The sequence below is a fragment of the Monosiga brevicollis genome, genomic scaffold (assembly GCF_000002865.3).
Source record: "Monosiga brevicollis MX1 MONBRscaffold_5 genomic scaffold, whole genome shotgun sequence".
Classification (NCBI taxonomy): domain Eukaryota; class Choanoflagellata; order Craspedida; family Salpingoecidae; genus Monosiga; species Monosiga brevicollis.
This window is the reverse complement of record NW_001865042.1, coordinates 347933-360522: the sequence shown is the minus strand read 5'-3', so window position 1 is coordinate 360522 and position 12590 is coordinate 347933. Positions and strand designations below refer to the sequence as shown.

The 12590-nt window shown below is 53.7% G+C and overlaps 4 protein-coding genes across 4 annotated transcripts; 2 read left to right on the top strand and 2 right to left on the bottom strand.

Annotated features, from left to right (window-relative positions):
* Positions 1-498: 498 nt before the first annotated feature.
* MONBRDRAFT_15528 (uncharacterized protein) lies at positions 499-2556 on the bottom strand (the record flags this gene model as incomplete). The annotated part of the gene is made up of 7 exons (XM_001744030.1): positions 499-849; positions 1033-1081; positions 1254-1296; positions 1377-1474; positions 1574-1646; positions 1725-2011; positions 2141-2556. The coding sequence occupies 7 exons, from the start codon at positions 2554-2556 to the stop codon at positions 499-501; spliced, it is 1317 nt and encodes a 438-aa protein (XP_001744082.1).
* A 508-nt stretch (positions 2557-3064) lies between these two features.
* On the top strand, positions 3065-6202 carry MONBRDRAFT_31642 (uncharacterized protein). Its single transcript, XM_001744220.1, has 10 exons — positions 3065-3085; positions 3504-4771; positions 4851-4946; positions 5033-5082; positions 5180-5229; positions 5344-5428; positions 5521-5603; positions 5765-5844; positions 5937-5993; positions 6095-6202. Exons 1-10 carry the CDS (start codon positions 3073-3075, stop codon positions 6104-6106), a joined length of 1794 nt encoding a protein of 597 aa, XP_001744272.1. The 5' UTR covers positions 3065-3072; the 3' UTR covers positions 6107-6202.
* A 296-nt stretch (positions 6203-6498) lies between these two features.
* On the bottom strand, positions 6499-7947 carry MONBRDRAFT_31641 (uncharacterized protein; the record flags this gene model as incomplete). Its single annotated transcript, XM_001744029.1, has 3 exons — positions 6499-7292; positions 7444-7503; positions 7592-7947. 3 exons carry the CDS (start codon positions 7945-7947, stop codon positions 6584-6586), a joined length of 1125 nt encoding a protein of 374 aa, XP_001744081.1. The 3' UTR covers positions 6499-6583.
* A 1922-nt stretch (positions 7948-9869) lies between these two features.
* On the top strand, positions 9870-11522 carry MONBRDRAFT_6639 (uncharacterized protein; the record flags this gene model as incomplete). The annotated part of the gene is made up of 1 exon (XM_001744219.1): positions 9870-11522. One exon carries the CDS (start codon positions 9870-9872, stop codon positions 11520-11522), a length of 1653 nt encoding a protein of 550 aa, XP_001744271.1.
* Positions 11523-12590: the final 1068 nt, after the last annotated feature.

The following is a 12590-nucleotide window of genomic DNA, read 5'->3' as shown; positions in this document are numbered from 1 at the left end:
AAGCGGTGCAATACATGGTTCAAGCCGCTTTGGTCTTCAAGAAAGGAACTGAGTTGGGATGATAGGCATAGGTGAACGTTAAATCAGAAGTTCTCTACCACTACGGCGAGTGGCACGTCACTTAATATCCATGCTGAATACACGTACTGGTAGAGAAGCCAGCTGTTTCGGGTAGGAAAGATTCGTGAAAAGCCACCGTACTGACAGCAGACCTCCTCGTCCAATGCACGCCTAAATTTGAGACACACCGCAGTCATCACTCCACCATGCCAACACGGACAGCAGGCACTACTCTTCACACGAAGAATTGACACCGCGGCAAACGACCTGCAAGCTTTTTTGGCATCATCGGGAAGCTTGTGCAAATGTGAGAAGCGCGGATCGGCTTCCACGTCAGCAAGTAAGGTCATATCATGCACATCCTGGCAGAAAGGAAACAAGCACATTGGTGAGATGTTACACACCAAGAGGCCTGTCTTGCCCGAATAAACCTATGCTTCAAGATACCTTGGTGGCTTCCTTGACGGGTTGGATGCCACGCATGCGGCGAAGCGCAGCATCGCGTGCCACAACGGGGTCGTAAACCCCAAGCATGCCCAGCGTCAAGAAGTCGGCAATCAAATGCGTCTTGATTTTGTGATCAAGGGGTGCATCACAGGCAAGCGAGGGCGAAAGGTTCACTTCCAGCAGCCAAGGCTTGAGATTGTCATCCACCAAAACATCAAAGCCGTACAACTCAAAGCAATTGTGCGCATGGGGCACGTAGCTGCGGCACGCTGCAGCGATGGGCTGCTCCACAGCCACAATTGACTTGACGACAACATCCTCGATTCGCGACATCAACAGTGCCTGCGCAAAGCCACGACACACAGCGTGTTTCGAACAAAGTCAAGTTGCACCGATGAGTTGCTCGTGCGGGTCAAGTCAAGTCATGGAATAGATGGATGCAAAGATGTGCCGGTATTTCCGAGTGTGCGCCTTTGTATGTCTTGCAGCCGAGCCCCTGATGGATGAATTTGACCATGATCTTACCGTATCTACACCCTGTTGATTGAGATACTGTAGCAACGCAGAAAGGGACCTGTTCAATCACCAAGGGCTTCGTGAGAAGTCGTCAGGGCGTCCAACGTACCATCAGGTACAGGCATTTGAAGCGCGGTCGTTCACCACCACAGAGCGGTCTGACGTTGCAAGGCAAAGCAGGAACGGGCAAAAAGAAGTCTGTTCTTTGTCATCCAACATACGAAACCCACCACTTATTGCCGTAGTCCTCAACATCATCATCGTCGCAAGCCACTGCATTGGCAGAAAAAAAAAATCTCAGTCAGACCTCATCCAAAAGATTATTGCGCCGCCGTGCCACGAGCAATCCGCACCATAACTGGAGGAGCTCTTGTTGATCGAATAGTTGGTGAGATGGGTAAATGTATTGCGAAAGCTACGGGCTGAAGAGTCGTAGCGGGTGGTGGCAAATCTATGGCATCACATTGGACGGCGGACATGTCATGGCCAGTCGCGGGAGTAGCTCATAGAGAGTCACGAAAAATGAGCCGGCAGGGCTGTGTGCGGTCACCTGGCGAGTCCGTCCTCGTAAAGGTAGATGCGCAGGGGGTTGTATGACGTCACAGCAACGTAGATGCGTAAGTCTGCCGAAAAGAGTGATGGATGCAGTTAAGCGTTGTGCCACATGGCAGGCTTGGTGGCAAGTGAACAGCGCGACATACCAAACTTGAAGCCTTCAACAAGCAAAGGATTATTGATGTACTGTGAGAGGACGAGTTGCTGTGTTTTCGGCACTTCCTCGGGCTGACTGGCAATGAAGATGCCTCTGCCCTGGGATGAAGCGATGGGCTTGGCAATCATGGGTACGCGGTGTCGCGACCACCACGCCATGTACTCATCCCATTCAGCGGGCAGCAGGAAAGTACGTGGTAGGAAGTCATAGGCTTGGCGACCACGGAGCTGTTGTAGCCGTTGAATATTGACGTAGAGGCGATCCTTTCGCGTTAGCCTACATGCGGTCGAGTGGTTGGCAGGGGACATGGTGTCAATAGGTGGCCCACGAAACATGGGGCTAGGGGGTGGGTGATAAAGAACTGCTTTGTCAGCAGTGCTCGCCATGCCGACGATGAGCACTCACTCTGAGGAGCGAGGAAAATGATTGATCTTTTGGAATTGCGACAAGGTACGCAATTCAATCGGGTTGATGTGCCGACCAGCCCAGATGAGGTTGAATTCGGTGGCATGGGGGGGAATGGCCACAAACCCGTGCTGAGATAGAGTGGCGGCTACCACCAAGGCTGAGGCCTTGACCAATTTGAAGGTCAGGACTGGTCCGCGGCGAACCCGCTTGACTGATTTTCGATCAGCCGTCTTGATCTCCTCAACAGGATCAAAAACCAGCACCGGACGTCGTAAGCCAGGGAGCTTGACAGCACGCGGCTCGAGTGCGTCGTGCTCCCACAAGGCGCCATGCTGGTCGGTCCGTGTTTCGACAGCAATTGTGCGGGCAGCTGGTAATTTGGATACTGATCGTTTTTGCAGTCGTGCAGCCATGACGCAAATGTGCGACTCTCATCTGTTCGCTCGCCTCACAATCTGGGCCCAAGCCTGCGCTGAGGGGTCATCTCTGCTCGGCACGGCTTGGCAGACACCCATGAGCCGCTTCCCGGTCTCAAAGCCAGTCGAGCCGTGTATCTCGCCCTTGATCTTGAACCTCAGAGCCCGACAACACAACGGACCGCCCAGGCAGGAGCTCTTTTTCGGTTGTCACGCATTCTGTCAAAAAAAAAAAAAAAACAAGAAAAATTTTAAAATTTTAAATCACACACACACACACACACACACACACACACACACACACACACACACACCACACACACACACACACACACACACACACACACACACACACACACACACACACACACACACACACACACACAAATTTGAAATTGACGAATACAGTGATGATAGTACGTTAAAACTCAAAGTGTGACCAAAGTTATACTTTCACTCACGCTGCCGAAACGTTTTTCATTTTTCGTTTTTCGTTTTTTTTTTTCCGGCATCATGTCGTTTGGCGGTGAGTGGTTGATGTGATGTGCAGGGCCTTTTGGGGTTCAAGCCACGTCCCCGACGGCCGCGGTGTTGGTGGACTGGAGCGAGCGTTGTGTGTTTGGGTCGGTTTTGGATTATGTGGGAGGATAGAGCCGGTTTTTGAGGTCGTTTCTGGCATGATTAATGTCGCCCAGGCAGAGGCAGAGAGAGGGAGCGTGGCGCCGCAGAGGAGCGCGAAAGCGGATGCGGGTGCAGGCGGGTGACGGCGCAATGTGGAGTAAAGAAGCCTTTTTTTCTTTTGGGTGATCGCGTGATTCTGTGGAGTGTCGTCGCCTGTCCTTCTCCCCTGTGTGTATGTGTGACTTTGAGCAAAGTACTCGCGAATGATGTACTGTCTCATCCTGCTTGTATCTTTTCATGTGCCTACCTATCTGGGGGTATAGGTTTCGGAGCCAAGCCTGCGGGCGGTGGCTTTGGTGCTGCACCCGCTGCGTCCACTGGTGGTTTTGGAGCCAAGCCTGCGGGCGGTGGCTTTGGTGCTGCACCTGCCGCTTCCTCTGGCGGCTTTGGCGCTAAGCCTGCTGGCGGTGGCTTTGGAACTGCTCCTGCGGCTTCTACTGGTGGCTTTGGAGCCGCCCCGGCTGCTTCCACTGGTGGCTTTGGAGCCGCGCCAGCTGCTTCTACTGGTGGCTTTGGAGCCAAGCCTGCTGGCGGTGGCTTTGGAGCTGCTCCCGCGGCTTCCACTGGTGGCTTTGGAGCCGCGCCAGCTGCTTCTACTGGTGGCTTTGGAGCCAAGCCTGCTGGCGGTGGCTTTGGAGCTGCTCCCGCGGCTTCCACTGGTGGCTTTGGAGCCGCCCAGACTGCTTCCACTGGTGGGTTTGGGGCCAAGCCTGCTACAACTGCGGCGCCGGCCACTGGAGGCTTTGGTGCACCCGCAGCTTCCACTGGAGGCTTTGGTGCACCCGCAGCTTCCACTGGTGGCTTTGGTGCTGCCAAGCCTGCTACAACTGCGGCGCCGGCCACTGGAGGCTTTGGTGCACCCGCAGCTTCCACTGGTGGCTTTGGTGCTGCCAAGCCTGCCACAACTGCAGCGCCGGCCACTGGAGGCTTTGGTACTGCTCCCGCGGCTTCTACTGGTGGCTTTGGAGCCAAGCCTGCCACAACCGCAGCACCGGCCACTGGAGGCTTTGGTGCTGCCCCCGCGGCTTCTACTGGTGGCTTTGGAGCCAAGCCTGCTACATCCGCAGCACCGGCCACTGGAGGCTTTGGTGCTGCCCCCGCGGCTTCTACTGGTGGCTTTGGAGCCAAGCCTGCCACATCCGCAGCACCGGCCACTGGAGGCTTTGGTGCTGCCCCCGCGGCTTCTACTGGAGGCTTTGGAGCCAAGCCTGCCACAACCGCAGCACCGGCCACTGGAGGCTTTGGTGCTGCCCCCGCGGCTTCTACTGGAGGCTTTGGAGCCAAGCCTGCTACATCCGCAGCACCGGCCACTGGTGGCTTTGGTGCAGCCAAGCCTGCTACAACTGCGGCGCCAGCCACGGGAGGGTTTGCCACACCAACCTCAGGGGCCGCCAAACCCGGTGCACTCACTGTTCCAGGCCTGAGTACGAATACCACTGCGACTGGCGCTGCTACTGAGGCTGCTCCAACAGCATCTAGTCTGCCTCTGGGTGACATCACATACAAGGAGCTGGAGAAGCTCATCAACAAGGTTTGAACGCCACGGTGCAACTCTAGATTTGTAGAAGTTGCCTCTTATTGCCATTCACCACTTGTTTGCTGCATCATAGTGGCAAAAAGACCTGCACGAGCAACAGAAGATCTTCTATGAAAAGGCACAGAGCATCCAGGCTCAAGACTATAAGATTGTCAAGAACAGCGAAAGGGTGGGTGTCAGGCGCGTCATGGCCTTGGTAATCTAGGCAGATGCTTCTTACAAGACAGACACCTCGTTTGTTGACACTTGGCTTAGATTGAGGATCTCTATGAAGAAGTCAATCGTGTTGTCAAAGCGCAATCTGTGTAAGTCTCAGCTCTAGCGCCCTTGAAGCACACGTTTTTAGGCTGCCGTCATGGCATTGCTCAAACTGATTTTTTTCTGGATCATCCCCCCCTACAGTCTAGAGAAGACACTGCAAAAAGCACAGCAGGATCAAAGCGAGATGGGCAGTACGTCCTGCAGCCTATTTATTGTCCGAGTGTCATCTGATGCGGAGAGGAAGCACAGGAATGGAGATGGCACTCAACAATATGGCTCATGCATGTTGGCGCATGTTCCCGTAGCACTCCTCGACGAGCTGGAGAGTCATTTGCCTGACTTTGGAGATGTTACCTCCGATCGACCCGTGGATCGCGAGCGAGACCAAATGTGCGTTCGATTGCTCAAGGTGTTTTGCCAAGTGCCCCACCCCGTTTTCCTCGCTTGTCCTTCCTCTCATCTGATCCATGTTGCTTCTGCAGGTTCAAATCAGCTGAAACTATTCAAGTGCAACTGCGTGGCATGGAGGAGGACGTGAAGGAAATGGTCAAATCACTCAACGATGGTGTGTGTGCCGTGTGGTGTATGAGTGTCAATGTTAATGACTTGAACCTTTTTCGACACTTCAAGTCTCTTGGGTGAAGGGTTCAGAGTGTGGTGCTTGCACCCTGCCTAATGCTGCATGTCATCGGTTGTTTTCTCGCTCACAACGCTCTGTTATTCCAGCCTCCAGCCGGGGTTCCGATGAGACAGATCCTCTGGTGCAGATCAGTCTGGTTCTGACAGAGCACATGTCTTCCTTGTCCGTACGTGCCCGGAATTTTGCCCGAGACCTAGCCCTTCGCTATTGATGCTGCGTCCGGCGGCTGTGCTCATCCGAGTATGAATTCATCTGGCAGAGGAAACCCGTCAACAGCTCAATCAGCTCGATTCTGCTAAACAGGGCTACAAAGCGGTGAGTAGTCTCAATCAATGGCCGAGCACAGGGTCAAAGTTTGGTACACACGCTTCCTATTGCCATCTTCTCACGCCTTTTGGGGTTGTGCCACCAAATAGGCGATTTACTAAATTGTTGTAGGAGCGATAACTCTGCGTTGTCGTCCCTTGGGCGTTTGATCTGTGTCACTCATGGTGAACCTTCATTGAATTGTAATCTGAAGGCTTTGACGCTCGATCATTCACTTCTTGACATGCTGTAGGGCTTCAAAAACTTGACTTTTGACTTGCAATCATTTTTTTTTTTTTTACCGAGTCTTTATTGATCTGCCCACTCTGTCATGGCCGCAAAGGGGCAACTGACGGTGGCAGTAGGTGTGAGTGATCACGTGTGCATGAACGCGCGGGTGTGCAAGGTCTTGGGATGGGCGCTGCTTGTCGAAGCAAAACTTAAGATCCAAAACATTGACAAACGGGGAGTAAACGAAACAGCGAGGGTTGGGAGTGTGAACTGGTATGGTGAAGAATCTGCATGGGATGGATTCGAACATGTAAAGTCAAAGCTACGCGAGGCAGGATGCATGACAATAAACGTTCAGGAGGAGTTGCTCAGATGGTGGCACAGAGAACTCGATACAGGACTTTCTTGCCACGGAAGTAGCTGTAGGAGTTATCAAACTTGAGAAGCCAAGTGCCTTCACGATCAGCTACATGGCTACCCGTCACAACTTCCAGGTGGGAGTTGAGCCGAGAGACAGCCGCCACGGTCTCTGTTTCGAGCGTACCATCCTCAGCCTTATGTTCGAAATCCACCCCGAATTGGATGTCGTAGTCTAGAGTATGAAACTGCCAGGTGACTTGCATCCGGCCGTGGTCTGGTTTGGGCACACGCACGGTTAAGACTTCGCCACTGCTAACATCTGCCTCGCAATCGGGCTTGTCTTGAAGGGACTTTTTAAACTCTTCGATATAAGCAGGGGAGGTGAGTGTGGCCCGGGGCGTCTTGCTCACGGCCAAGATGGACTCTTGTTGCTGCGCCCGCTTCGCCGCCTGGGCTTCGGCACGTTGCTGGGATCGACGTTCTGCTTCCATTTGTTGCTGTCGAAGGGCCTCCTGGCGAAGGGCTTCCTGGCGGCGCCGCTCTGCTTCGGCCAATTCCCGATGCCGGCGCTGACGTTCCTCTTGCTCCTGATTAAACTTTTGCATCAATCGCTTGTCCAGCCAATCGGCAAAATCAGACCGTGTTTCCTCCAACATCGCCGTGAAAGCCTGCTCTGCCTCTTCCTGAGACAGTTGGCCCAGCGCTTGCCAAGCGGCCCTATCATGATCGCAATTGGCCGAATAGTAGGCACATACATGAGTCAAGTACTCAATGATGACAGAGGTCCCTCTACATCGGCTCAGCCGGGTGCAACTGCAGCCAACGAATCGGGGTCTGGGTGGAACGGGCTAGGCGGCGGAAACCATACCGGCGTTCATGTCCGACAAAATCGAAAAACCCTGGGGCCTCTGACTTGGTCGGATCAAAGCTATGCGGATGTGCCAATTTGACGCGAGTGAGTGACAAGCGGCACGGGGGAAGGGTTTGGACGACGCGCACGCTGGCAATCGACGTACGGTCCGTGAGTGGCTTGCTTGAACAGGGCAGCTAGCTTGACCTTGGCATCATAGTTCAGCTGTTCGCGGTGTTGCTTGTAAAAAATCAAGGAGAGCTCAAACAGAAGCTTGGTTGAGGCTGCTTGACGAAGCTGGGCGGCCGTGGGCTGAGCTTGCTTGGCCTCGGCGAGTGTCGTGGCGGCATCTGGCCCCTGCCCCTGCCGCTGCTGTTGCTGCTGTTGCTGCTGTGGTTGCACCACATCCTCTGTACTTTTCTTCACCATGCCTCGATTTGCTGCCGCCGTAGCCACCTCGGCCTGCTTGACGGCCGCTGCTACCGCCGCCGACGTGGCTGATGACGATGCACTCGTCGCCATTTTCCGTGCACACACACACACACACACACACACACAGAGAAAACGATCTCTCTCTCTTTTTTTTTTCGAAAAAAAAAATTCTTTTTATTTTTGAGGGGTTTCAGTCTCTCAGTCTCCACGAGTCTCTCAGTCTCCATAGGTCTCACTGAGTCTCTCTCAGTCTCAACACAAGTCTCTTGATCTGGGGATTTTCTTTTGCGCGTGCTTTTTTGATTTTGTTTTCAGTCCTCACTTTAGTACACGTCAGGGTAGCGTGATCTTGTAAATGTCAGACCCTCATCATGTGCGTATGGGGATGTTATGACATGCTTCCGCATAAGCGCGCTGGGATTGGAGCAGATGCACGAGCGAGATGGGCAAACGTCCCGACCTCAGACGTTGTGCATGGGCGCGCCATTTGATCTGATCTGCAGCTTCGCTTGGACGGCAGCCAACTGCCAGTTCCAGCTCCGTCTTGATGGAGCGAACAGGTATTTGACTTGAAGCTCGAACGATAATGGTCAAACGCTTGATTTGGTCCGAGTGCACTGCGACTGCCAAAAGATAAAAGCCAACAACGAGGTTCCAGAAAAGTCGGCCACAGGAGCCAAAAGCGCAAGGGGTACGCAAAAGAATCAGGACGCACCAATTCATGACGTCACGTTTGGGACATGTCTGTTTTGTCTGGCATGTCGCCTGAGTGGCGGCCGTGCCTTCTCCTTTTAGTCCTTGTCAATGTCTTGGTCTAGGCGTGAGCGAGACAGTCTGGCTGCCATTTGTTTGCCGCCGCCATCCCCGTCTCCATTTCCGAATTTCGCTCCAAGTGCCAGGGCTACAATGCCAAAACAAATCAGAAAAATCTTTCCATGTATCAACAACCCATGCAAGTGCTTGAAAAAAAAAACCACGCAAGCCATTTAGATGAGGGTGATGAGGCAAGGCACGCCTGACGGTGGTGCTGCTGGATGGGTATCATTAACCTACCAGCTCCCTGACGTCACGGCCAATAAGCCAATAGGTTACTGCAGAATGCAAGCGGTTGGCAAGTTTTAATGTTAATGTTATGAGTGAACAAACAAGACGCGACCACACGGCATGCAAATGTCCCACAGGTTAGCGCGGGCACTCTTGCCATAACCATGGGGTGGGGGTACAATTCAGAAAGGTTTGAGAGATAGAGAGAGATTGAGAGAGGTTGGGAGAGCTTGAGAGAGATTGAGAGAGAGATTGAGAGAGAGATTGAGAGAGAGATTGAGAGAGAGATTGAGAAGGATAGAAAGACTGAGAGGGATTGAGAAGGATTTGAAAGAGATTTCAGAGAGATAGAAGACTGAGAGGAATTGAGAGGGATTTGAGAGATAGAGAGATTTGAGAGAAATAGAGTTTTTAGAGATTTAAGGCAGAGAAGAGAGAGCGCGAGGGTGGAGAGGAAAAAGCCCAACAAGGTATTTTTTGGGGTGCGTGTGTTGAACCGTCATTGGTGGGCTGCTGGCCAAGGGTTGTCGAAGCCCGATCCTGTCTGAGCGCTCAAGGACTTTGGTTTCACATTCCGCACTTTGACCATCTTCCTAGAACCTCCAAATCAACTCATCTCTGTCCTCGACGACAACTTATCTCATGCCGGCTCTCTAACTCATCACCCCGTGACTTGGCATCGCCACAAATCTGCGAGGCCGGGTGAGAGCGAGACAGGCAGTGAGTTTCTCATACTTTGTTTCCAGAGTTAATGACGGTCATTCCGTGGCCCGCCCGACATCAATTGTCCCTGACGCCGTTTGCTTCCACATGTAGATTGCAAGCTTGTTGATTCGCTGCGACCTTTTTTTCGGCCCGTGCGTGCAAGGCCTCGTCACGCGTAAGCATCTGCACCTGTTCAACTTGAGTACGGACGCAGACATGTTTGTTGTGCTCACAAGCATCGGCTTGATCAACAGATTGGCAGAATGCGAGAGGCAAGAAGAAGAAGAGCGGCTTGGCGCTGGTCTCCACTGCTCTCAGTTCTTTCGGTGCTAGTTCAAACTGCCGTGCACGTCAATGCTTCATGCTCACCGACACCGTATGACTTGACGCCGACTGGAATATCGCGTCCCAACGGAGATGTGTTTGCGAATAACGATCATGTGAATGTGAGAACAACTAGCGGAATCACGATCAACATTCACTTTGAACAAAAGTGCAAAAATAACGATAAGCATGAATGTGCTGGTGCAAAACATCAGATTGCCTCATACATCGGGAGTCAGACCGTGCCATGGGAGCTGTTTGGATTGAACGGAGGAGATTGTGTTGCATGGGTTCAGCTTGCAGACTACAACGAACATTATGGAGAATGCGGTGAGCCAGCATACTGCATCCCAGAAGAAGTGTCCACAACTTTTGCGGCAACGAGTACAAGCGATCTTATCTTTCGCAGTTGCACACCGCCCATCGAGTACGGCGTATCGGCGCTCGGCATTACCTTGCCCGACGGTGAGGTGTTTCAAGACGGTGACCTGGTCAACGTCAAGGTCGTGCAAGGCCCGGCCACGCCGGTGCAGCTGAGGACACAGTGCATTACAAGCAGCACGACGCAGTGTGCTGGGGTTCGACATGCTGGGGCTCAGTACATTGGTCAGAGCTTCATGCCTTGGAGCGTGTTTGATCTCGATGACGATGCGTGCATTCAATGGATTGACATTCATGGGCATGGGTTTGAGACTCAGTATGATATCAAAGACTGTGAATCATTGTGTGAAGAGACGGTGGCCTCGACGAGCTCAACATCAAGCACCTCGAGCACCTCTAGCACCAGCTCAAGCAGCTCAAGCAGTTCGACCAGTTCGACAAGCTCGACATCGAGCACGACGAGCACAAGCTCGACCAGTTCGACCAGCTCAACCTCGAGCACAAGCTCGACTAGTTCGACCAGCTCGACTTCGAGCACCTCGAGCACAAGCTCGACTAGTTCGACAAGTTCGACTAGCTCGACAAGCTCGACATCGAGCACAAGCTCGACTAGTTCGACCAGCTCGACTTCGAGCACCTCGAGCACAAGCTCGACTAGTTCGACAAGTTCGACTAGCTCGACCAGCTCGACCTCGAGCACAACGTCGACCAGCTCGACGAGCTCGACGTCTAGCACTACTTCGACGAGCTCCACCTCGAGTACGTCATCGACCTCGAGCACGTCATCGACCTCGAGCACATCATCGAGCACCAGCTCGACGAGCTCCACCAGCTCGACCAGCTCCACCAGCTCGACCAGCTCGACCTCGAGCACAACGTCTACTAGCTCGACGAGCTCGACCTCGAGCACTACTTCGACGAGCTCCACCTCGAGCACGTCGTCGACATCGAGCACGTCATCAACCTCGAGCACCTCTAGCACGAGGTCGACGAGCTCGCGACCAGCTGACTACCAGCTCTACCAGCTCGACGAGCTCCACCAGCTCCACCAGCTCCACCAGCTCCACCAGCTCCACCAGCTCAACGGAAAGTACGTCATCTACCTCGTCTACATCAAGTACATCGAGTACAAGCGATCTTATCTTTCGCAGTTGCACACCGCCCATCGAGTACGGCGTATCGGCGCTCGGCATTACCTTGCCCGACGGTGAGGTGTTTCAAGACGGTGACCTGGTCAACGTCAAGGTCGTGCAAGGCCCGGCCACGCCGGTGCAGCTGAGGACACAGTGCATTACAAGCAGCACGACGCAGTGTGCTGGGGTTCGACATGCTGGGGCTCAGTACATTGGTCAGAGCTTCATGCCTTGGAGCGTGTTTGATCTCGATGACGATGCGTGCATTCAATGGATTGACATTCATGGGCATGGGTTTGAGACTCAGTATGATATCAAAGACTGTGAATCATTGTGTGAAGAGACGGTGGCCTCGACGAGCTCAACATCAAGCACCTCGAGCACCTCTAGCACCAGCTCAAGCAGCTCAAGCAGTTCGACCAGTTCGACAAGCTCGACATCGAGCACGACGAGCACAAGCTCGACCAGTTCGACCAGCTCAACCTCGAGCACAAGCTCGACTAGTTCGACCAGCTCGACTTCGAGCACCTCGAGCACAAGCTCGACTAGTTCGACAAGTTCGACTAGCTCGACAAGCTCGACATCGAGCACAAGCTCGACTAGTTCGACCAGCTCGACTTCGAGCACCTCGAGCACAAGCTCGACTAGTTCGACAAGTTCGACTAGCTCGACCAGCTCGACCTCGAGCACAACGTCGACCAGCTCGACGAGCTCGACGTCTAGCACTACTTCGACGAGCTCCACCTCGAGTACGTCATCGACCTCGAGCACGTCATCGACCTCGAGCACATCATCGACCTCGAGCACCTCAAGCACCAGCTCGACGAGCTCCACCAGCTCGACCAGCTCCACCAGCTCGACCAGCTCGACCTCGAGCACAACGTCTACTAGCTCGACGAGCTCGACGTCGAGCACTACTTCGACGAGCTCCACCTCGAGCACGTCGTCGACATCGAGCACGTCATCAACCTCGAGCACCTCTAGCACGAGGTCGACGAGCTCGACCAGCTCTACCAGCTCGACGAGCTCGACCAGCTCTACCAGCTCGACGACCTCCACCAGCTCCACCAGCTCCACCAGCTCCACCAGCTCCACCAGCTCAACGGAAAGTACGTCATCTACCTCGTCTACATCAAGTACATCGAG